We start from the raw sequence: 24,206 nt of genomic DNA on the forward strand, positions 1-24,206 counted from the left end.
GGGGGCTGTTGTGTTTCTGATTTTATTTTATTATGCAAAGAAAAGAATATCTGCTTTGAAGGACAGACAGAAAAGGCACTAATCTATTTACATAGTGGAAATGTTATACTCTAATAACGATCAAGTTTTAATTCTCCTTCTTTATGTATTCCTTTAAAAAAATCACAACCTTTAATACAGTTATCTTCGTGCAGGCGTGTGTGGTAAAACACAGCCTGCATTAAATTATAAACATAAAAACAAGTCTTATTATGTTGTTTTCAAGACGGTAAGTCCTTGCCCATATGTCGTGTTCAATCTTGTACTCCTGCATGATGTGTCGGTATATGAGCTTGCCGACTCAGGCTCTCAATCTGCTTGATCAGGAACTGTTTGTCACGGCTCTCCTGTAAACCAAAAACTCATAAGTCCATGTGAGAATCAGGAAACCATTTAACTTACTGTTTCAAAGTGAAGCCTAATGACGTATATAAAAGATCACCATTTAATTTCGGGACTGTAGGGTCATTATAAACTGTAAGGTAAGGTCATTATAAACAATAATTAATGCAGATAGGTTTGTATATTTGGACTGGACTGTGTGTAGTTGTTGTAAAGTGCCTGTGAATACATCCTCTTTGAATTCCAAGATTTTACCTATCAACACATGATATTAAACCTCAGCAGGTTTTAAAATGAAGTTAATGCAAATACACACAAGCAGAAAGTTATTATATGTTAGACTGTTTCATTTTGTAACAAATACTGAAACAAGAAGCAGTTGTGTAAAACTGATAGTACAGTTTGAAAAAGACTGGCTCATTTGGAAAGGTCGCCAGGAGAAAGCCTATTTACTGTAAATCATGGCAACACAGTTTAAGTCTCAACAAACCTTAAGACTTCTGAAACAATGTCCTTTGTTTAGTTTAGACCAAAGTGGTGATCCTTGACCATAATGTGTAGCTTCATGTTTGGTGAAAACCAGGCACAGCATATCAGCACAAACATTTCAAACCAACTGTCCAGCACGGTGCTGGAGGGGTAATGATTTGTCCTTGTTATTTGCACCCACTGAACCTGAGCACTTTGCAGTGATTGAGTCAACCTTAAACTCCTCTGTATACCAAAGTATTCTAGAGTCAACTATGAGACCATCTGTCTGACAGCTAAAGCTTGGCTGAATTTGGGTCACGCAGCAGGACAGTGATCCCAAGAACAGCAGCAAATCTACAACTGAATGGTTGACAAAGAAAAGAGTCAAGGTGCTCCAATGGTCCAGTCAAAGTCCTGACCTTAAACATATTGAAAAGCTGTGGTGGGCCAAAATTCCTTCACAACAATGTGAGAGACTAATAAAGTCATACAGAATACGGTAGTTCTAACAGCTAATGAATCAGGAAGTGTACCTAGTTGTACCTAGTTTGTCACACAGCGCTTCTGCATTTTGGCATAATTTTTGTTAAGTAATCACATGGTGTAATACATCATGTTAGAGTCTGATAAGGACCAGATGATTTTTTTTGTTACTATGTCCTGAACAATTGAAAGAGAGTGTATTTACTTTCCTTCTTTGGCTTTTTCCTTAAGTACATGACTTTATCTAATAATAATAATAATAATAATAATAATAATAATAATAATAATAATAATAATAATAATAATAAAGCAGTTTACCAGTTTAAGCTGAGCTTTTAGCAGTGCAATGCTTCTCCCATAGACAGTTGCTAAAGCTACGACATAGCACATCACCACACTGCCAGGGAGAAGAGAGACATAATATTACTCCATGAAATGCACAGTAAGGACTATTTAATATGCAGGTCATCATTACACAAATAGCATACTGAGAGGTCACGCACATTGATAATGCAAAAAGAGGGATGGAGAACGCCTGGGAGCCGACGAAGAAGAGAAACTCCTGTGTGACATTAGAGAGATTGTAGAACGAGTCTGGAACAGTTGACCACATGGTACTGGATGAATGGAAAGGACCACAACCGTAAGAGGGACGGATCCTGTTTGAGGAAGAGGGACACACAATGTTAAATAACATAAAAAATGTTTTCATGCAAAGTTTATAGCAGTGACAGCATCCAGCAAGTTTTCTTAAAGTGATGCAGAAAAAGCAGTTGTGTTGCAACTGTTACAGGTAAGTATGAAACACTCACTCAGAGAGACTGTAAATCAAGACAACTGTTGCCAAACCCCATCCAAACAGGAGCACCACCAGAAAAAAGAAGGTGGAGGTGGTAGAACGAAACGTCCTCAGCGCTGGCCGACAGTTTTGGAAGAGTGTTATCTGCGGGGGGAAAAGTGGCAATTTAATAGTGGATTAGGGACACAATCACCAAGCAACGTATGACGTGTTGGCGGTGTTAAAGCTAGAGCCTCACCTTCTTGCAGTAAAACAGGATGACAAACTTCAAGGTGTTGATGGCGGGCAGCAGAGGGCAAAAAAGAGCTCCCACCCAGACCACAGTCTGACCATAAACCAGGCCAAGCACATTGGAGGGAACCACAAACTCCTGCCGCCCCACCCACTGAACAGGCTTACAGGAACAGTTATCCACCACAAGCCTACCACATACACAAAAAAACACTACATAGCTGAACACAAGACTGATTGACCAGTATTCAAATATACAGCATGCATTTGCATGATGTGCATTAATACGACTCATATCTTTATGCTATAAAAAGTACCTGCGTGGAAATTCAACCAGCAGAAAAACAGCAACGTTGATGAGGAGGTCAAACATTGTAAGCTTGTACATTTCCTGCCCCACACGTGTTTCCCAGCACTACCAATAAGAAAAGATAAGATTGTCTTTCAGTGTGGACATGCTGAATATATTCAAAGCTGATGTTACTGTTGTGTTAACCTCTTTGTCTGCACACACAGGCTGTTATAGCAGCTGTTAAAGAGCGTGTTTTGTATTTTACTCAAGCCTCCGTCAGCAGAACGAGGCAGTCGCAGAGCTGCTACTGTTCTCCCCAAGAGATCAAAAAATATTTACTGAAAAACCCTGACATGCTTTACCATTATTGTTTATGACTTTTTAAAATACAAACGGAGTGTGAGTTTCCAGTTCAATTATTCTGTCAGTTTTTCTTTTGCACGTGGAAGCCTTCAAGGGATCCTGTTTAATTTACCCAGCAAAGTCTTGATCCAGAAACAAACTGAAAGCACTGCTTTTTCTCATGACAGACAACTTAAACACAAACAACAGAAGGTCTGTCTTATAGGACCCCCTCCGTGCTGTTACACTCTGAAAATGAAGATCAGTAATATAATTACTTGGAATTCATTGTTGTTGTACTCGCACAGTGTACAGTTTCCTTTGAGCTCGTCAGGGTAGCAGGTGATCTGACTCCACAGGGTGTAGAGGAGGACGCCCAGACTCACCAGACGCAGAAACACTGCCCTGGGTGTGGAAGAGAAATGGGTAATTTTCATTCATCTAATTTTAATTTCACACTAATCTTACTTGATAACTCAACACAGATAAGGATACACTACCATATTTAAAAATTTGTTACATAAAACTAATGACCAGGTTTAAAGCAGGGAAGGTTTTAAGCTGCTTTTTGTGTTTATTTTATCTTGAGGGCCCCATGAACAAGGTTTTTAGCTGATGTAAGTTGTTCTCTATGTGGGAGCCTGGGTGAGCTAGTATTTAAAAAAAACTGAAGGACGTGCCACACGAAGTAACCTGAGCTGAAATTGGAATTTGTAGAACAGGTAAGGTGGTGATTGCAGCATAATTTCCTTTGTATTGCACACTATATTGGAGAATCATGGCAAAAGCATTATAGCAGCTTGTGTATAGCCATAGTGGGCAGATAATAAAACATGTGGGTTAGATCATATTTATCATCAGGCATTTATCATTTTGCTGTTTGTTTGATCCATGGCTTGTGACTAGACCCATTATTGTCTGCTCTGTTAGAGCCAGTCGTTAAGGATAAACCTGGCAAGCTAGGCAGTCTTGATAATTATGGGCCTAGTTATAGTACTATGATTACAATGAGTAAAATATTTATTGTGTTTAATATTCTGGTCAATTTTTAAAATAGGTCCAGCAGCATCATTATCAATAGTTGTTATAGTGTTATAATTCTGCATTTACTCTCTTATTTACAATAAAAATTTCCACATTTGCTGGAGTTTGTCATATCTCATTGTGTATTTGTGATAAGAAGATATGGGCTTGGAGCGACTGATCAGATTTTTTTTTTCAAGCATTACAAACACAAATAAATTAAATGCATGTGACATAATCCTTTTCTCACAAACCTTAAGAGAGCCAATATGATAGTAGTGCTGGGGGAGTATTGCTCTACTAAGGCGATCTTGTCACACAGCAGAGGTACCACAAAGTTTCCAGCAGTGATGACCATGGACGGGAGATACTGAATAACAAAGCCAAGGATCCCTTGCTCATCAGCCCTATTCTGTTTAGCAGAAATGGGAGATGGTCACCCAGAGCTTCAAGAAGATCATGTTGGCATCGTTACTTTTACATCGTTTACCTGGCTGAACTGTGTGGTCACATAGATGCCGTAGAAAGCTCCTCCAATGAACCCAAATGAAAGAAAAGTCATTAAAACACGCAGAGAGTATAAAATCACTTTTTTTGATGTTGACAGATCAGCCTCGTGTCTCTTTCGACTCTCCTCCTCCAGATCCACCTGGCCGAGGGAGAGAAGAGAGATGAGGGGTCACCTGAAGGCACATCATGTACATGAAACTGTGGAGCAAAGCTGCCACGTGTGGGTCACATTTCTCTTTTCCAGCACTTCATCCTGTTAAGTAGGATAGATCCCTTCTGACCTGTAGCTGGTAGAGGATGTTTTTCTGCTTCAGTTTGGTAGCTCTGTCTCCCAGGCAACTATAGTCCCATCCGGTGAACACGATCATGCTGTAACTGCTCACTCCAGTGCTGCTTCCCGTTGCCACAGCAACTCGAGCTGCAGTCCCCATCCTGTGTGTGAACAGCCAGTGAAAAGGATACAGACACAAGTCAGGCTGACTGAACTCAGGACTCTAAGCTAAACATGCAAACACACAGCCTTTATTTACATAATGCATCCGTTTAACACAAACTATAGTGTCTCCAGACCCCAGGAATTCAGTAAAACCAACCCAATTTTGCTGTCTAATCAAGAACCTGGCCGTTACAGTCGTGGGACTGACCGTGTTATCATGCAGATGAGACAAAAGGCAAAGTAGAAGACAGCAGTGAGGATGTAGGCAAGAGGAATGTTGTAGAAGAAGTCCCTGTTCGGCATCTCTGTGATGTTGTAGTAGCCATAAAACAGGTATGAATACTCCATAAAACCCTGTAAAGGAGAGAAGAATATCCAGCTCAAGATGCAATTAAATTTTGCCGGCTAAAAATAATAGTAGGAGAATTGTGCAATTTCTTCACTACAATATAGGGCTAGATTTATTATTTAGGTCTATATTTCAGCTCCAACGTGAAGCCTAAAAGCATAAATGAACCGACCGGTGTCATTCACATAAAACACTTTGACAAGGTGCAGCAGAAAAGCACAGGTGTAAAGCCTAAAATGAGTCACGGCTCATTCAAACTAGCTGCTTTAGTTTCAGTGTTGTGGTTCTGCGTGTGCTGCCTTCTTTCATACTCATGCCAACATAGTGTCAGTAACACCCATGACTTTCTATTTTCAAACCACCACTCACAAAAAGACATTATTACTCCAGCTGTACCTTATATGTGTTCTCGGTGTCACCTTTTTGCAGAATGAAACTGGAATGACACTTCTATGAAAGTCTAAAGTGCCTCAAACTAAAGTGCAGGTCTATATACATTCTGCAAGTCTCTCAACGTCTCACCGTTCCCGAAAGGAAGTCGAGCAGGTACTGATAGATCTCCGTCGTGTTCTTAACTTCATACACCTTGCATTCATCTGGATTTGAAAAAATAAAACACAGTAAACAAAAAGCTTCCTCTGAACATAAAGGTCATGCTGTTGCCTCAAGAATTTATGATATTTGTAAATAAATTAAATACACAGAAAGAGACAGGGAGATTCAATGCAGCTGCAGTGGAAACTATTTAACGTCTAAATAAGATCTGTTTCTCATGTGGCTTTAAAATAATCAAAGGATTTCAGGTCTGGAGATGATAAATGATATTAGGAATAAACTCCTTTTTGTATATATTTGAATGTCACAGATGTGGAATTTTGTATAAATATTCTGCTCATCCACAGGTAAGCGGCCCACATTTTATTTCTGAAGGGAATACCAGAAGGGGTACCACTCTCTCTACTCTTACTCCTACAAACGCAGGGCTGTTGCCTGGAAACTGTTGCAGCAAACTGCAGGAAGGCTTCCTGTTGTAATTACAAAGAAATGTGATAAAAGATGAGAAACAAGGAAAAAAGGAGGAAATGAAGAAACAGGACGCACCGGTGCAATTTGTTTCATTCGAGTTATTGCTAACAGTGATGTTATCTGTGCTGTTGGTGGTTGGTTGGTGGTGGTTGGTGGATCTGAAGATAACACTGGGAATGAGGACAAACCCAGCAATCAGAAAGAAGGACACAAAATTCAGAACCACCAAGAAGCGAAGGAACACGAAGTAAGACTGGACACCACCTCCAAAGTTCCCTGTGAGGGCAAAGAAACATGGTTTGTTTAAAATGTAAACTTAACACGTGGGACTGAGCTGCTTCCTTTATTGTCCTTTTATATTAATTTACTGCATGTGTACCTCCAATCATTTGCACTGACTTCCTCCACAATGAGAAAAAATAAAGAAATTCTTTGCATTTGTTTCTGAGTTTACGCAGCATCTGTCTCCCTCTCCAGGACACATCTCTGGAAAATGCGGGCGACCGCATTTGCTGCACTTCCCTGTGAAGGACATATAATAAAGAAATTATATTACAACAACTCAAAATTCCCTCACAATTACCAAGTAATTTAAAATAAACTATATATAGGAGAATTATTAAACAAACATGAATTAGATAGCCCTTACACAGTATATACATACATTAACAAACAGTTTTTGTCATTCTGCCTCTGCACATCACCACAGAGGATTTTAAATCAAATAATCAAGATGTGACTAAAGTGCAGGCTTTCAGCTTTAGTTTAGGGGCTTTATCAAAAATGTTTTCATTGACAGTTTGTGAATTTAAAGCCATTTTGATAAATAGAGACGTATTTTCAGAGACGTATTGCATAATCATAATTTTAAATGTAAGTATCGCTTTTTAATTCTCCTTTAAATCCTTTGCAGTCAACGACTGAATGAAGTGTATTTGGACATCACCAAATGCTGTGTTTCTTCCCTTGAGGAGTCACATCAGGATCCCCTTCAATTTGCTTACCAGCCCCTTCTCGGAACTGATGACGCCATTATCTCTCTGCTCAATCATGTCTACACCCACCTGGACCAGCCCGTGAGGACTGCGAGGGTCATGTTTTTTGACTTTTCTAGTGCTTTCAACACCATCAGGCCGAGCCTCCTAGGTGATAAGCTAACAGCGATGCAGGAGAACGCTTCTCTGGTGTCCTGGATTGTTGATTACCTAACAGGAAGACCACAAGGTAATCAGCAATACAGGGGCACCACAAGGAACTGTCTTCTCCCTCTTCCTCTTCACCCTCTACACCACAGACTTCAGCCACTGCACAGAGACCTGCCATCTTCAGAAGTTTTCTGATGACTCTGCGGTGGTTGGATGCATCAGCAGGGATGATGAGACAGTGGTTAACTGATTTGTCACGTGGTATGAGCAGAATCATCTGAGGCTCAACGTGGCAAAGACCGAGGACTATAAATACCTCGGAGTAAACATTGACAATAAACTGAACTGGGCTAAAAACACCACAGCACGTTACAGGAAAGGCCAGAGCCGACTCTATTTTCTGAGGCGGCTGAGGTCCTTCAACATCTGTCGGACAATGCTCCGAATTTTCTATGAGTCTGTTGTGGCCAGTGCAATCCTCTACGCGGTTGCATGCTGGGGCAGCAGGTTGAGTGTTGCTGATGCTATATAATAATATACTGATCCGCAAGGCCAGTAATGTTGTGGGGATGGAGCTGGGCTCTCTTAGGGTGGTGATGGAGAGGCGAATGTTGTCCAGGATAAAGACAATGTTGGATAACTCCTCCCACCCACTCCATGACATGCTGGCTAGCCACAGGAGCACGTTCAGTGAAAGACTGAGATTATCAAAAAGCACCACTGAACGACACATGAAATCATTCCTGCCTGTTGCCATCTCCCTGTACAACTCATCCACCTAATACACTGTATACTGCAATAGCTACACCCTTTTTGCACATGCTCTTCTTTCTTATTCAGATATTTATTAGTAAGTGACTTATATATATGTATATATTGTACATATTGTGCTATTTCTTACTTTTTGTATTGTCTGACTTTGTTATTGTTTGTACTGGAGCGCTGTAACCAACATAATTTCCCCAAGGGATCAATAAAGTGTTCTGATTCTGATTGCCAGGCTTTTACTGCAGCCTCCTCCATCTGCTGCTGGTTTGAGGGGTTTTTCTCAATCCACTTTGTCTTTAGTATCTGAAAAGCTGATCTGTTGGGTTGAGATCAGGTGACTGACTTGCCCATTGAAGGATATCCAATTTCTCTGCCTTGAGAAAACCTTTGGGTACTTTTACAGTTTGCTTTGGGTGATTATCCTTTTGTTCTGTGAAACACAGTCTGATCAGTTTTGCAGTACTTGGTTGAATTTCAGCAGAGAGTACAGTCTTGTACACTTCACAGTTGGTCCTGCCACTTTCTATTTGAGGTCCCATCATAAATAAACACCAGTGAACTGGTTCCACTGGCAGCCATACCTGTGCATGATACATTTCCTCTACCATGTGTGACAGATAATGTGGTTTGTCTCCAAACATGACCTGTTTTTCCTCCTTCTCCAAACCTTTTTCTTCCCATAATTCTGGTACATCTCAGTTTCATCTGTCCAAACAGTTTTTTCCCATAGATGGCCACCGCCTTCTTCTTCCTTGTGACCAGTGGTCTGAACCTTGTTGTAAACCCTGTGCATTTACATTCATGAAGAAGTTTCATGATTGTGGACTTTGACAATGATACACCTCCTCAAAAGTTGTTTTTACTAGAGCTGATGTTATAAAGGTGTTTTCTTCTTTTATTTTCTTTCAGGCCTTTTTGGTTTTACTGAGCTGCTCAATGCAATCCTTCTTTTTAGGAATGAACCAGTTTACTGACTTCTAAAGTATATTTCATTTTTCTGAAAGGTTTATTTTGAATTTTCAGCCTAATTATTGCCTCCTTCGCCTGTATCAACATCTCTTAGAACATTATATTAGGAATTCAATTAAAAGACTACTGAATACAAGGTGAACACTGGAAATTAATTCCAACTATCATTTTATCTGCTTAATTTGTAATCAAACAGTGAGTGAACAGGCCTCACCTGGCCATGAGACTGCTCATCAATCAACTGTGCAATTACTGTGACTGTGTAAACAAATGGCTGTAATTACTAAACAGTTAGTGCAACTCTTTTGTTAAGTCCACTTAATTAAAGCTGGAAGTCTGCACTTCAATCATGTCTTGTACAAACCTATGGAACCTACACAAACTGTGTCCATGTCCTTGGGTTTATAGATGTAACTGTAGGCAGACACGTACAGTTTAATATACATGAACAACCAGCTGTCTATAACAACTAGCTAATGAAATTGATTGGGTTTAAATGAAGCTATGCATTGAATGATTTTTCTTCCAGAAATCTACTTGGAAATTATGTTGTGTGTGTTTTGCAGATCCACATTATCCCAGCTCCATTACAAGACTCATGTTATTTAGATGACTTAAGTTTTTATCATATACTGCTAAAAGTTAAAACCCAAGCACAAGTGAAGTTATCAAGTCCAATATAGACTATTGTAACAGAACTCAGTGAGATAAGTAACAGTGTATGATGAAGGGTGATTATGTTTTTCATTTGTAAGAGGATGAATGTTCTGCTTCATATCGGCCACATACTCATTCTTTAAGACAGCGTTTAAATTTGGGAACATGCTATCATTTACGAGCAATACACTGCTGACTCCCTGACCTTTAAACTCTAGTCATTAATTTACTCGCATTAATTTAGTCCATGACCTCAAATCTGGGCTCTCCATTAGCTTTCTCTTTATTTCTCCGTTTTTCCACTGAATTACTGAAACGTCCCCACCAAACATTCAGTAGAAAGTTTCATACCTTATAGTTCTTCTCAGGTGCATGGGCAGGGGAATACACCTGATGTCCCGTTTGGGTCCACCATCGCTGTCTTCATCTTCATCCTCGGGGGTTGAGTCCCAGTTGAAGTGAGGATAACTCTGATCAGGAGCTGGAGACGAAACCCGCCGACGCCTGAGTGACTGCTGCTCACCGTCATAACCATTTCCTGTGAGCGAAAGACATTCAGACATCGTCTAAGAGTTTAAAACAAAACAACAAATACGAGCAGGTAAATCTGATCACCTCCAATGTAATCGTAAATATGAGAGTTTTGTCTCTGTATTTCACCGGCCATCTCTCTGACGAATGTTAACAGTTTTCCTCTACGATCACATCTATTAGCTGACCGGCAACAAATCCAGACTCAAACAAATAAGTGAAACACTTCCTGGTGAGGATAATCTGCGTATCCATGAGCTGCTTCCTTGTTGTCCCCTTTCACGGACTTTAATCCCTTTGTAAATGACTGCACATGCACTTCCTTATTGGCTTCAACCTAATGAGTTAGCTTTACCCAGCCAGAAGGGAAAAGCACACTGAAAACAAGGATGTCAGATATTTTGTCTTGAAGTGCTAAAATCATAAATGTCTTTGACTTTACAGGAAAGGGGAAGAAATTAATGCATTTTAACAGCGGACAGGGATGCCAGGAAATGAAATACAACACGCTGCTGTGTACAACAAAAGCAACAAAAGGTTTTTAATAACAGGATGTCGTTAACAAACATTTACCTAGAGAAAGCACCGCGTCCCAATGCTTTGCTTTGCAGAGGCTTTAATATGACCTTTATAACAAACTAAATCTTCACAGAGGAAATGCTGAGATGTATTGCACTTTCAACACTGTTACAAATCAGGGAACGTTACAGCCGGCGCAAAAACAAAAAAAACACAAAACAGACTAAGAAGTCAAATAAATACTCCGGAGAAAAGCGGTGAGCAGGACTTGTATTCGCAGTCATCGACGTGTGACAACAGAAACATTTCTCTAATGGTAAAGTTTGGCACACGCCAAGCACAACACAAAAATTAATTTGTAACTCTCATAACCTCAAGACCATACAGTGCGAACTAACAGTGAGGGAATGGCGATAACTCAATAACATCATGTATTAACTTTCTGCTGAAGTGCACTGAGGAGATCAAACAGTTTTACATCAATGTTACAGAAATGTTTGTATCACAAAAAATGAAAATATGGCCTCTCTAAAACATCATCGCTGCCTTTTAACAGAGAATTAACAGTTGAGACATGCTCAGGGTGTTCCCCACCTCTTGCAGTCAGCTGAGATTGGCTCCTGAATTTATTTTAGGAGCTTTATTGACAATATCCCCCAATCCTAGCTGTGCTGTTTTCAATGACAAACACTGGCAGCTTATAGAAAATTGTAAGTCTTCACATTAAATGTTTGGTCCCTACCCAGAATGTTACACGATGGCAGTACAGACATTTTGGCAGTGAACGGACTGTTGTTATCATTTACATGGCACACCTTTCACTGGATACAACAGCATGCAGTGGAGATGCTCCTGATATGATCTAAACTGCTTACAGCTATGAGCAGAACAGTGAGGGGAACTAATGCAAAAAAGATAAAAGAAAAAAAAGGAATTTAGAGAATTAAAATTTAGGACACAGTAATGTTTGGCATACAAAAATAACAGAACATACAGTGTGTGCATGTGTGTATATAACATATATATACACATATAACATATTACCTAAAACAGTTAATGAGGTCCTAATTTAATTAGGCAGGAATACAAAGGTCAATTCTTATCAAACAGACCAAAATAGCTAACCTAATGACACACTCATTAGGTTATTTCTATCATAAAACTAGTCATTCATCATTCTAATACAGGCTGTAGCCAGGATCTCAACATGACATGCACCTCGTTTGATTAGAAATACAATTCAAGACTGCTTATACCTGGACTTGTCATAAAATACTATCAAGACCACCATACAGGTGACAGGAGTGGATTACTGGTGCAGCAGGTAATGGTAAGAATCTTTCAGATGTGGATACAAGCACTGAAATCTGGGTGTTTGCTCCTTTTGGTGCCCTTAACTTAAAAACCCCATGCACCACTGGTATTATCCATCACTTCCAGGTGAGGAAACAGCCGTCTTTTTTTCTTTTTCTTTTTAAAACCACAGATTTTCAACATTTTACTTGAAAGATAATTGCAGTAACATACTTATAACAACGACATATGGATACTAAGGGGACTGAAACCACTTCCATGTCTTACAGACACAGTTGGTAAGTATGAATATTTACCTACGTTAGTTTTGCTACATATAGAAACAGATTTAGTCAATCCTCTGTGTCCGAGGTACTCATTGCTCTTATAGTAATAGGTTTAACTGCAATAGGTAAAGGTAACCTTGCAAGCATTTCACGTTAAGATCTGGAATCGTAGATGGATGCATCTGTGCTCAGTATCTTGTCAACGTGTGGACTGGAGGAGCTGGAGATCGAGTCTCCAGACATTTCTAATACTAGACGACCCACTTTACACCTGGCCCAGCCAGGGTCGTGGACTCATAGATAGTGGTTGTGTAAGTGAGGAGTGCAAGGAGTCCACCCAGAATCTACCTCTACTACTACTGCAATCCTATACACCTGTTGGCACAATATTTTTGAAGAACAAGAAAAACAAAGGATGTATGGTACAAATTGTGGTTTGGTTGATCAGAAAGGCAATCCGGTATAAAAAAACTGCCAATCAGACACCTGCTGTGGTGACCTCTCACGAATAAGGGAGTCGCCAAAAGTAGCTTTCCTTATATGATACTACTCTACTACTACTGGGATCCTGCACTTCTTCGACTTCTACGCCATCAAAAAGGGTTTCTCGGTTTGATTTCATGTCAAAAAATAATGTTGAAACTGCTAACAGGCTTTATCAAAAGAGAAACAGAAAGAGTTTGTGAAGTTTGGGCGTTTGTATCCACGTGTGAAAGATTCCTCAGTAATGTTAAGATATCTGCTGCACTGTAACCGTTTACAGACCAGCTGCCACTCACACTCTAAAAGCCTTGACGGAGCTCGAGAATTCCTCCTCTGCTGTTCACAGCATTTGTATGAATATGTTTACATGAAATGCACTTTTATTTTTGTTTTTTAACTAAACTAGATTTGAAATTTTCTCTTGGACCTGTGTGAGCTTTCTTGTTAGGAAGATAAGTGTTGGTGAAACCAGCGTTTGAAATTCTGCTCTTGCAGCAACCTCCTCCTCCTCCTCTCCCAAAAATGATCTAACAAGTTTTTATTTCCTTGCACCTCCTTTCAGTCTGTTTTTTCTCCACTTTTGTTTTTATCATTATCTATCTTCTCGCCCTCTCTTTTCTCTTCTTTGTCCCCTCTCCTCCCTTCCTTCTTCCCTCCCTTTAAGACCCTGCCCACTAGTATACAGCAAACAGCAATGACATGCATGATGAAGTAGATGGACATCCAGTAGTTGATGGTGTCAGTGGCGTTCAGCAACACGAAGCCCATGCACATGTAGTCGTAGGCCCTCATTTTCAAGAACCAGTGAACCCAGTCGAAGATGTTCTGCCCACGTGGACCCAGTTTAGCTCGGACCGAAGCCTCCATGGCAGACTCTGCTGCGATGCACAGGGGGATGGTGAGGAAAGACAGGTAGTAGCCAGGGTGCAGTCCGTGCCAGTAAGCACTGATGAACATGGTCCAGCCAGCCCTGAGAGGTACAGACACAGGAGAGAGGCACACCAAACACGAGGTGAGTTTCTGTCCTCAGTTGTTAGAGGTGTTAAACCACCCTTATCACGCCTCACGATGTTAAGTGCAAAAAAGAAGAATTGTTAAAGGTTTGACTCGCACATTTACATAAATGGGATACTTAAAGTAAGTGTATTTGTAAGAAAACAAAACACAAACCTGCTTTTTTACCCACATTATTAATATGTATCAGTATATTCATGATTCTGTGTGCTATAAACTTCCACAAAAACATGTGAGCTGCGTTGTGGCACTGGCTGATATGTTCTTTTATCACAATGAACACTGTGTACTCTCTTTGTAGCAGGCAGTGTAGTTTATTTTTGATTCAATCCCACACACACACCCACATACACTCCTGGAGAACAGAACGCCTTGCTGAAAAGAGGCTATTTAAAAAAAATAAAAAAAAATAAAAAATCCACTACTGAGTGAGTCATGTTTGCTACAAACTGAAGTGTCAAGCTTTTCTTTTCTGTTATGTTCCATCATTGTGTAAATGAGACACATTTTTTTAAAAATGTGCATGTGCGGCAGCGACAGAGACACTTGGAAACGTTAAGAAAGCCAGTTAAGAAAGACGATAGTAAGAGAAAAGATGGGACATTTGTTATTAATAATAAAATTGGGGGGGGGGGGGGGGGGGGGGGGGAAGACACTCAAACATCTTTTGGACGACGTTTAGCTTTCATATTTTCATGCATGTACGAAATGTCATAACATTTATTATTTCCAGACAAAGTTGCATCAACTTTTCACCAACATCTTGTTTTGATGATAAGAGACTCAGACTCACTCCCATGAGTGAAAATGAAGCCTCATGCTCCCTTAAACACTCTTTCACATTTGAGCCTGATCGGGTCACCTGACCTCATTGTTTCTGGCCACCTAACGTTGCTGAGCCTAGATCTGGCTTACTGAAGCAACCCCAGATCATAACACTGCCCTCACGGGGTTGCACAGTACATAATAGGCATGATAGGTGCATCACTTCATTCACCTCACCCTGATGCTTTCATCACTCTGGAGCAGGTTAAATCTGCACTTGGACCACATGACCTTTTTCCATTGCCCCAGAATCCAATCTTGGACGCTCCTTACTAAACATTTCCTTCCCAATTAGCCTCACTCATAAATGAAAAGAGAAAAAAACCCACAGTTTTTTTTATTCTTTCCTCCATAAAGACAACATTTGACAGTCTCCCTCGCACACTTATTGACAGGTTTTGACACCTCAGTACATATAAATAAACACGTGTTTTGGCACCAGTTAAAACCGGTTCTGGGATTTTACTAATCTGTACACCCAGCTATTTTTTATATAAGCATGTCTGAAATATGACCTACGACTCAGTTGAGCTTTGAGGGTTACCCCTACTCAGTTTTCAGTGGGTAAAGCTTTTGGGTAAAAAGTTTAAGTGGTTTCTGACCACATTTCCTCTTTGTGGAAGATGAGACACCACTTTCCTCCCAGGTTTCACTAATGCGTCGGACAGTTTTTAATAGTTTCAGTAATCTCCTTAGTAGTTTTCTTTGCTTGATGCCGGCCAACAATTTGACACCTCTGTAAATGAATAATATAATTTACACAGCATGAGATATGTCTTCTGATGCGGTTGTTTAAAAAAAAAAAAAAAAAAAAGAGAGAGAGAGAGAGAAGCTACTCATGTCGTCAGTTAGGTTTCAATACCCGGAAGCAGTTATTCAGTGCATGGCTGTTACTTATTTGCTTATTTAAATCCAGGTGGTTACTTTTTTCCCTTTTGGCCACCTACTGAGTTTGGAATTTTACTGTTGCCTTGTAATGTTTATTAGCCAACAACAGCACTGCATTTAGGACTTATTACTTCTGTATGAGATATGAAGCTTCACTGGGATCCCTGCTGAATATAAACAGAATATTAAAGAAGACTGCTGCCACCTCTCACATGTACCTCCTAACATTAGAACTTATTGCACAGGTCCCATATAAACCACACAGGGATCTCTTACTGTAGAATAAGCACAACCTGCTTCACATACCTGAGTGTGTAGGCTTTGAAGGGGGCGTTGGGGTAGATGTAGTGATGCAGCCACCACTGCACTGTCATGTTCCAGTAACGCATGCCATGTCGGACCTTCACACAGAAGTCAGTGTTGTAACAGTCAATGTTCTGGATGGTTTTGAAGTCATATTTCTCCTCCGTGGTGGGATCAGGACTGGAGAGAAAAAGGAAAAGAAACCAGCATTTAACACCAAAAATATGAAACCCATACACTTTTAGAATATTCGTTTATATACACAGATGCATCCTCTTCTTATATGCTTGCTATTCCTGTGATTATGTACCTGTAGTCGACAGTAGGTCCTCCTCCAGGTTTAGAAAGAGTCTTTTCTGGATAGCAGCCCAGGCCGGCACTGATACAGACAGCCTCAGCGCCGCACCACGCTGAATAGAAACGCATTCTAAATACGAAGAATATTGCTACCATGTAGAACATCCTGAGGATGAAAGCAAAGACAAAGTGTATCACGCACCTCTGTCTTAAGAAACAAATAAGATGTGACAAATCTATTCAGTGCCCTTTACTGAAGAGTTAATTACGTTTTGATATATATACAGTTACTTTATTATGTACACCTGTTCAGCTGCTTGTTAATATCAAATCAGACAATCACACAACACATTTAACTTCGAAGCAGATGGGCTACAGCAGTGGAAGACCACACTGGGTGCCACTGGTTTCAGACTGGCAGGGGTGGTGTAATGGTGTGGCACACTTTGGGCCCTTTAGTACCAACAGAGCATCATTTAAAAATCACTGTCTACCAGAGTATTGTTCCTTGTATCCCTTCATGACCACAGTGTACCCATTTTCTGATGGCTGCTTCCACCACGTCAAAAAGCTAAAATCAACAAACTGTTTTTTTGAACATGACGACATCACGATACACTGTAGATGTACCTAATAAAGTGGCTACTGAGTATAAATGTTATTTTTGAGTAAAATCATTCTAATGAATTCTTCTAATAGAATTTTAAAAATTGCTTTGTTTACAGTTGTCTTACTTTAGTCTACTTTTAATCACTGATAAAAAAAAAAAACTAAAACAACTCTCCAGTGATAATATGACAAAATGAAATTAATCTATAACTCCTATTAATTTCCAAAAGCGTATTGCTGTTGTGCTGATTCTTTGTCACAATACCTATAGAAAACGTTTTGATCCAAGAAGTCCTCTGTACGAACGTAGGCCAGCGGAAAGACAGAGTTGACAGCCAGGAACAGAGCGCCATAGACAGGAACCAGCTTCAAGCGCTGCAGGCATGGCGTCAAACCGGGGAGGGCCAGCGGGCTCGGCTGCCTCACCCAGTCAATGTATGTTTGGAAGCGGAAGAAAGGGCCTTTAAGGACATGAAGGGATGAGACAGAGGGATAAATGCAGGATTGAGAAGACAGTGACAGACAAAAATTGGGCAAGGATGATGCAAGGTATAGAGAGGAACATTAGAGGGAAGTGTGGTTCAAAAAAAACAAACAAACAGAGGGTGCAGTTGAGTAGGAAAAGGAAGTGAGAGAACAAAAATAGAGTAGAGATTTATGAAAACTGTTAGAAATAGAAATAATACTAAAAAGAAAGCATGGACTCACAATATTGGACAAGTAGCAGAAAGTGAGACAAAGAGAGACAACAGTTAAAATTCATGCAAAAGCAAATGAACATCAACACTTAATTACAATTTACAGCTAAAAACAGTTCATGTAAGATCAGAATTTCCTTTTTTCTGAACATTTAAGACAAGTTATTTACCCGTCATTATACCGACATAACAGTAACTATATGACAAAATGTCGTAGATGGAAGGCTCCTGCGACAGACCGCCAACGACGGGGGACTTTGCAAAGGAGCTCACGTCCTTCTTCTTCTCCACGTGGAAGCTGCGCACCTCATTGGCCAGACTCACCATCTACATTAACAGTAAGATAAGGATGCATGCATTTGAAATACACTGCAGTATAATTTTAAACTGATCTCTCCACTTGAGTGTTTTTAACTTTCCATACCTTGAGCGTGAGAAGTAGCTGGACGGCGTTGGCGAAAGGTGTTGGTGATGGCAGACCAACCTTAGTGACCAGGCGGAAGAAGAGGAGGTAGAGAAAGGTCCAGCTGAGGCTCAGCGCTGGGGCGTGCCTTGTAAACAGACATATATAGTGAGACTGCATGTACATGGAGTCCTGTTGCGTGCTGTGATCTTCACTTTCTGGCTGAAATTAAAGCTTACAGGTTTTTATTTCTATTTATTTTTTTTAACCATTTCTACACTCTAGATCAGCTACTATATTTGAGAAATTTACAGGTGAATTCACAGACAACAGTTTGTGTGATACAAAGTAAAATAAGTCTGAAATGCATGGATGTTCATTCCTCACCTCCAACTGCTCTTGATAATAATCCATGTTCCGATCACGGTCACCAGGGAGTGGAGTGTGTGGATGTGGCAGGTGGCGATAGTGATGGACAGGCCCAGAAGAAGAGCTGCACCCTGCTTCACAGGTGGACCTGAAGTGACAGAAAAATTGCAGAGTGGAAGCCACCTACAAGTGTCTACTGTGGGGCAGGAAAAGTGCCTGACACAGCAGGAAAAATATAATGTTACATAAGTCTGTTTATTCCCACCCACTGCTGTCAGCCCCTGTTGATAAAAGGTGGAGAAATGTAATTTTTTTTAATGCAAATTGAAAATAAAAATAAAATCATCAGCTAATTAGTGACAACCTTTAAAGAGAAAGCCATGCAAAATATAAACATGAGCATTTTTTGTGATTTCCATGTGTTTATCCTGAATATGTGGTCGTCCTTTCACATATTCAAGCTAAGGTAAAGGTTGCCTTTGGGGCAAACATCATTTATTGATTGAAGGAGACGTGAAAGTCTCTTCACTTTTTTATTCAACTTATACTGATTGATCAATATCCTTGCAGATAAATGGTCTACAAATTTAACTGATCACACACCAGCAGTGTAAAGCAGACTCTGCAGCAGAATACAACCAAAAATAAAATCATTAAAATGGTTTCTGCAGCACCAGCTGAATGCATACGATTTCCTGTTACAAAGTGACACACACTTCTGTGCTGCTGTAACTTCAGTGCTGTTTGTTAACTTGGACTTTTGGTGTGACTTTGAATCCAGTCTTCAAAGGACTGACTCCCCCCCCCCCCCCCCCCCCCACCCACCCACCACCACCACCACCACTAACTGTTGTTATGTTGTTTTCAATGAATTGCACAACGTGCATCACTGAAGATTTTCATCTTCATGATTTTATTCATCAAGATCCGATGCGCCAATATTTTTTTTCCAAGCACTTACAGAGCCCTGAAAATCAACATAATTCATCCCGTTTTAACCCTTTACTAACCAAGTATCGTGTATGCAATCTGGACTTATTTGAATAATCACAACTCTCAAAATAAGACTTTTTTTCCCTTTTGCATTTAAATAGTAAATTATGGTTGTGTCAGTTTTTCATCTCATAGTATAACAATCACCAGCAAGCAGCATTAGATAAAAATAAATATATAAATTATGTATGAATGTGTTCATAATTTGATCGAAATACTCACTGAGGTACCGGAAGAGGAACCCAACAGGGATGGAAGCAGCAAGGACTCCCAGGTACACCAGCTCATCAGAAGACATTGCTCTGCTGACACACACACACACAATGATCAGATCCAAACTAATGCAGAAAACCACACACACACACACACACACACACACACACACACTTTTATAATGCAACCCACATGCAAAGTAAAGCATGAGAGAAACACTCCATGCAAATACTCAGAAATAAAGTTTGTGTGCTGAGAGTGAGGGATATTTCTAAGGGCCACCACAGTGCGGTGAATTACACAAACAGACCACTGAGGCCAGAGTGGTTAGCAACAGAAAGTCTAAACAAGTGTTGTTTAGCTGTAGATGCAGGTGTAGGAAAGGAGCCTAAAGTACACAATAAATACTACAACCTCCTCTAAACACCATTTTAAGGACAGATTTATTTTCTGCATTTTAGTAACAACACATCACTTGTGCTTGTGTAAAATTATCTCGCCAGCAATTATTAGGTTTGCTGAATTTGAACTTCAGCGGTTGTGGTGCCATATGCACTGGTATACTTTGTGTCAGCTCAAAATGTAATCCTAACAGCCCTTCTAGTCTCCTATAGTTTATATCGAAATTCAGTACAGTAATAGTTTATCCATTTGAACAAAAATGAATAGTTACAAACATTGAGCCCGCACTTATCCAGCCTGAATGCCTGAATCTTTATATCCCAGCTTTTTCATTTTTTATATACTTTTTATATTCTCCACAAATGTGCTGCACAGGAACACAATAGGGTCTAAAATAATAATAATGATAAAAAGCCATTTTAACATCATCTGTACACATCCGCGAACCCTTGTGAGAACACAAGAGTCGTCTGTAACACCCCTCACATTTAGTTAGAAAAAAAGAAAAAGAAAATCTGCTCCATGTGAAGGAGAAATTATCCATGTTAAGGTAACTTCCGGTGACAAGACAAGACAAGAAGAGCCCCTTGTGCAAGAGCGCACTTCTCTTTTTATTAGTGTGGTAACCACTGTTGATTATATTCCGGGGTTAAAACGTGGCTGCTGTCAGTTACCATCAGTATGCATAGCTTCAACAAGATAGGTGCAGTGTTACTGAGTAGTAACAGCATTGTGTGTGCGGTGCTGCTTTACTGAATAAACTGGGTTAAAAACACAAGATTACGCATAAAACCCACGTAACAGGAGCTTAAGCCATGGCTCCACAACCGTTAACAGGCAGGAAGGAGACAGAAAGCAAAACTATCAGTCCACATTAATGTTTCATATCGGATTGAACACCGTTAGAGCAGTAGACATTGTTACTTACATTTATACAGCGGGATACCTGTCCGTTTGAAGACTGGTAACACACCTAACTAGCCATTCACACTTTAACACCGGATCAGTTTTCACTTCCTGGTTGACGAGCGATGCGTCAGAGATGGATTGTACCATTTTTTAAATTATATTTTAAATTATATTATTTTATTAGAGACAGAAAAGAGAAAATGGAAGAAGACGGGGAATAAACAGCCTCGACTGGGGACTCGAACCTGCACCTTTACAGTCAGCCTTTTCAACAACTGAGCTAAACAAGCGCTCGGATTGTACCATTACCACTTTAACGGCAGGGGTGTGGATTGGATGTCAGTCTAAAACGCAATTCATTTCCATATTATCTGCATTTAACGCTGTGGCTCACTGTATTTTACTAAAAACTGTCGAGCAATGGACGTGAACCTTGGAATACATATTTTTATACCTCAGTTAATGGTTGTCATGTCCAAATTGTCCAAATAGACTTTGAAACATTAAAAGAAGCTTTAGAGTATTTTTTTTTTCAGAAATTAAAAGTACAGTAATTACAATATGCAGTGGTGTGTGGGATATTGACAATAAAAACAAACCCACAGCTTTGTGTGGTGCTGAAGGTTAAAACCTCTACTGGGAACTTTTGATTGCTATCAGGAACCCCCCCTATTATGAAAACACTGAGAAGACAAATCATTAACAGCTGTCAGATGGTGTGGCTGTCTTAGTTCTCTTTCTGTTGCAGAACTGACTCAGTTCTTCTGACCAGTTCATGTCTGAGGTTCAGACCACGAAGAACGTAATGAACCTGAAGTATGATGTATGATCCTCCGACCCACCAGAGAATTGCTCCCAATTACCCTAGTAATTAATGACTTTATCATTATTATTATTATTATCATTATTATGTTTTTACAGCATTTCAACAGTTGAAAGAATTTGATGAGAATCAACTGAAGTAACATTGAGTAACTTATTTATTTGACAGGTGTTGTTCAACACACCCATTTACAACACGGCTGTGAAGATCTGGTGGGCTACAGGGCTCAGGTAAGACGCAGATCCATCCAAACAAAAACTGACATAAAATATCAGGTTATTTCTGAGCACCTGAGGGTTATGGCGTTAAAATTTCTCCTTTTATTTTTAGATTGCAATGATGATGGACTTCAGCAGGAAAACAAAATCTCATCACACATCACTGCTAGTATATTCTTCACAGAACATAAAATAAAATGCAAAACATTTTAGATGGTTGGTCTTTGCACACAGGCAAGGCCAAAAAAAAAAATCACCCTCAACAGATGTTTCACAAAAACGGGTCCACTGGAACCCACTTCCACATAAGGTGCACCTTATCTGATAGAACAGGAAGCATCAATTACATAGTAGCTATTCCCATAATTAAGACATCAACTATGAGTGTTCACAAAATCTCCTTACCCATTTTTCATGCGTGCCATGTTGTCTGCACACCCGACAGTTCAATAAACCCTGTGTTGATTACAGATTGTGGTTATGTCCTGAAACAAATGGCAGTTGCATTAGATAACTACAGAGCACTTTATAAGCCAACCTGCTTCTTTAATTAGCATTATGGCTCATTAAAGAAGCAGAAGCTCATCAGTGTTCACTGACAGTATTCCCATTAAAGGTATTGCATGACTCAGTGTCTTTCGAACCTCTATGTCCTGTGGATGTCAAATGATATAAATGGTCTAAACATACAACGTATGTTGGCGGCAACGTGGATGATGTGGATGTGCCCGCCCACTGCTGCGGCTGCTAAAGAGACACGACATACAAAAGCAACATGGACACGAGAAACAGAACCATGAATACTATAAAATCAAAGGACACAAATTAAACCAGATTCACATAGTCCAAAAGATAAACCCTGGATCACTTGACCAAGGGCCATGACACTATCACACAAAATTTAAAACTGTTCTTTTAAGTAAATAAACGAAGCAGTAGGGAATTTTTAAATATTTGTTTTCTTTATTTTTGATTTGCTGCTAAATACACTTTTGTTGTTTTTTTTATATTTGCAGCTTTTTGTGCTCCCTATTAAGTAAACCCCTCACCTGAAATAATTTAAATAAAATTACATTTTAAATTATAAACCCCAACAATCAAATGATCCCCTATGAACAAGCACTAGGCAACGGTGGCCAGGAAAAACTCCCTTTTACAGGAAGAAACCTGAGGCAGAACCAGGTTCAAGGAGGGGCAGTCATCTGCCATGACTGGTTGGGGGGTGAGGGGCAAAATAAAACTTAAAGGAGAGCACGGCATAGTTATCGGAGGTTGGTATGGTTGGTGGACCGTGGTTGGAAAGCAGGGGAGGTGGACACACCTGAGCGCCAATCTGCAATCATTCCTTGCTGGCTTAAAGGCTGAACTAGGTCCTGCTGTGTTGTTGTTGTTACTGTGTGTGGCTGTGAGCTGCAAAGCTGCAGCCATCTGTAGTGGTAAACCTGTAGTAATAAAAGTAGATGAAAAACATGAGTACATGGTCAGGTCTGTCGTGCGTCTTTCACAAGATTATAAACAGGGGTGCACATAAGTGGTCCGCAAGTGCGCATGCGCTGTCAAAATAAAAGACGCGCACCAGATAAGAAGTTGCAACGTTTGCATACATAAGATTTTCTGGAGGCCTTTTATATAAAAGGCACTGTTTTACATCACATATTCTGCACCACATCTCTGTGCGTTCATCATTTGTTTGAAGCCAGCTCACCTCCTGCAACCACTTTTCTAAGAATACGCGCTTCGGACTCCTTCTGAAATTTCTCTGGAGGTGGAGGAACACCAAAGTAATTGCTTAAAGGAGCTTGCTTCTTCGACATCTTTGAGCGTTCTAAACAAATGTCCGTCCTCCTCCAGAAAATTTTGTGTACACAAACGCGCGTTGCAACTTCTTATCTGGTGCGCGTCTTTTATTTTGACAGCGCATTCGCACCTGCGGACCGCTTATGTGCACCCCTGATTATAAACACAATGCCACAGGGAGCAGCTGGGTCATTCACGTCAGGTGAACATCTTTGAGAAGACCCAGAAAGCTGCAGGAACAATAAGGGCCGCTGTGGCAAGACCTAAACCTACTTTAAGTAGGCATTTGGCACCACGATGCCACATACCAGTACCCTGAACCTCATCTTGAGGTGGTTGAGCAACAGGAGTCTCAAGTCCCTCAGGTTCAGTAGCATTTTTGGTTTTTGAACGCTGTAATTCTTCCACTTGACACTGAATATTGTTCAAAGCTTTCTCGAGATTTGCATT

The 24,206-nt window shown here is 40.1% G+C and overlaps 2 protein-coding genes across 2 annotated transcripts; both read right to left on the minus strand.

Annotated features, from left to right (window-relative positions):
- Positions 1 to 238: 238 nt before the first annotated feature.
- tmc4 (transmembrane channel-like 4) lies at positions 239 to 10,631 on the minus strand. The gene is made up of 16 exons (XM_006804938.3): positions 10,498 to 10,631; positions 10,234 to 10,420; positions 6,723 to 6,865; positions 6,419 to 6,619; positions 5,840 to 5,913; positions 5,177 to 5,322; positions 4,814 to 4,964; positions 4,513 to 4,671; positions 4,277 to 4,434; positions 3,278 to 3,404; positions 2,683 to 2,780; positions 2,373 to 2,556; positions 2,148 to 2,278; positions 1,839 to 1,994; positions 1,654 to 1,732; positions 239 to 386 (listed from the first exon to the last, which is right to left on the minus strand). The coding sequence occupies exons 1-16, from the start codon at positions 10,547 to 10,549 to the stop codon at positions 294 to 296; spliced, it is 2,139 nt and encodes a 712-aa protein (XP_006805001.2). The 5' UTR covers positions 10,550 to 10,631; the 3' UTR covers positions 239 to 293.
- Positions 10,632 to 10,930: 299 nt separating this feature from the next.
- Positions 10,931 to 21,134, minus strand: mboat7 (membrane bound O-acyltransferase domain containing 7). The gene is made up of 9 exons (XM_087848237.1): positions 20,938 to 21,134; positions 19,617 to 19,696; positions 18,420 to 18,549; positions 18,054 to 18,180; positions 17,800 to 17,956; positions 17,197 to 17,392; positions 16,336 to 16,488; positions 16,029 to 16,205; positions 10,931 to 13,965 (listed from the first exon to the last, which is right to left on the minus strand). The coding sequence occupies exons 2-9, from the start codon at positions 19,690 to 19,692 to the stop codon at positions 13,554 to 13,556; spliced, it is 1,428 nt and encodes a 475-aa protein (XP_087704363.1). The 5' UTR covers positions 19,693 to 19,696; positions 20,938 to 21,134; the 3' UTR covers positions 10,931 to 13,553.
- Between the last annotated feature and the right edge of the window lie 3,072 nt (positions 21,135 to 24,206).

The sequence above is a fragment of the Neolamprologus brichardi genome, chromosome 11, assembly GCF_056152115.1.
Source record: "Neolamprologus brichardi isolate AB-2024 chromosome 11, ASM5615211v1, whole genome shotgun sequence".
Classification (NCBI taxonomy): domain Eukaryota; kingdom Metazoa; phylum Chordata; class Actinopteri; order Cichliformes; family Cichlidae; genus Neolamprologus; species Neolamprologus brichardi.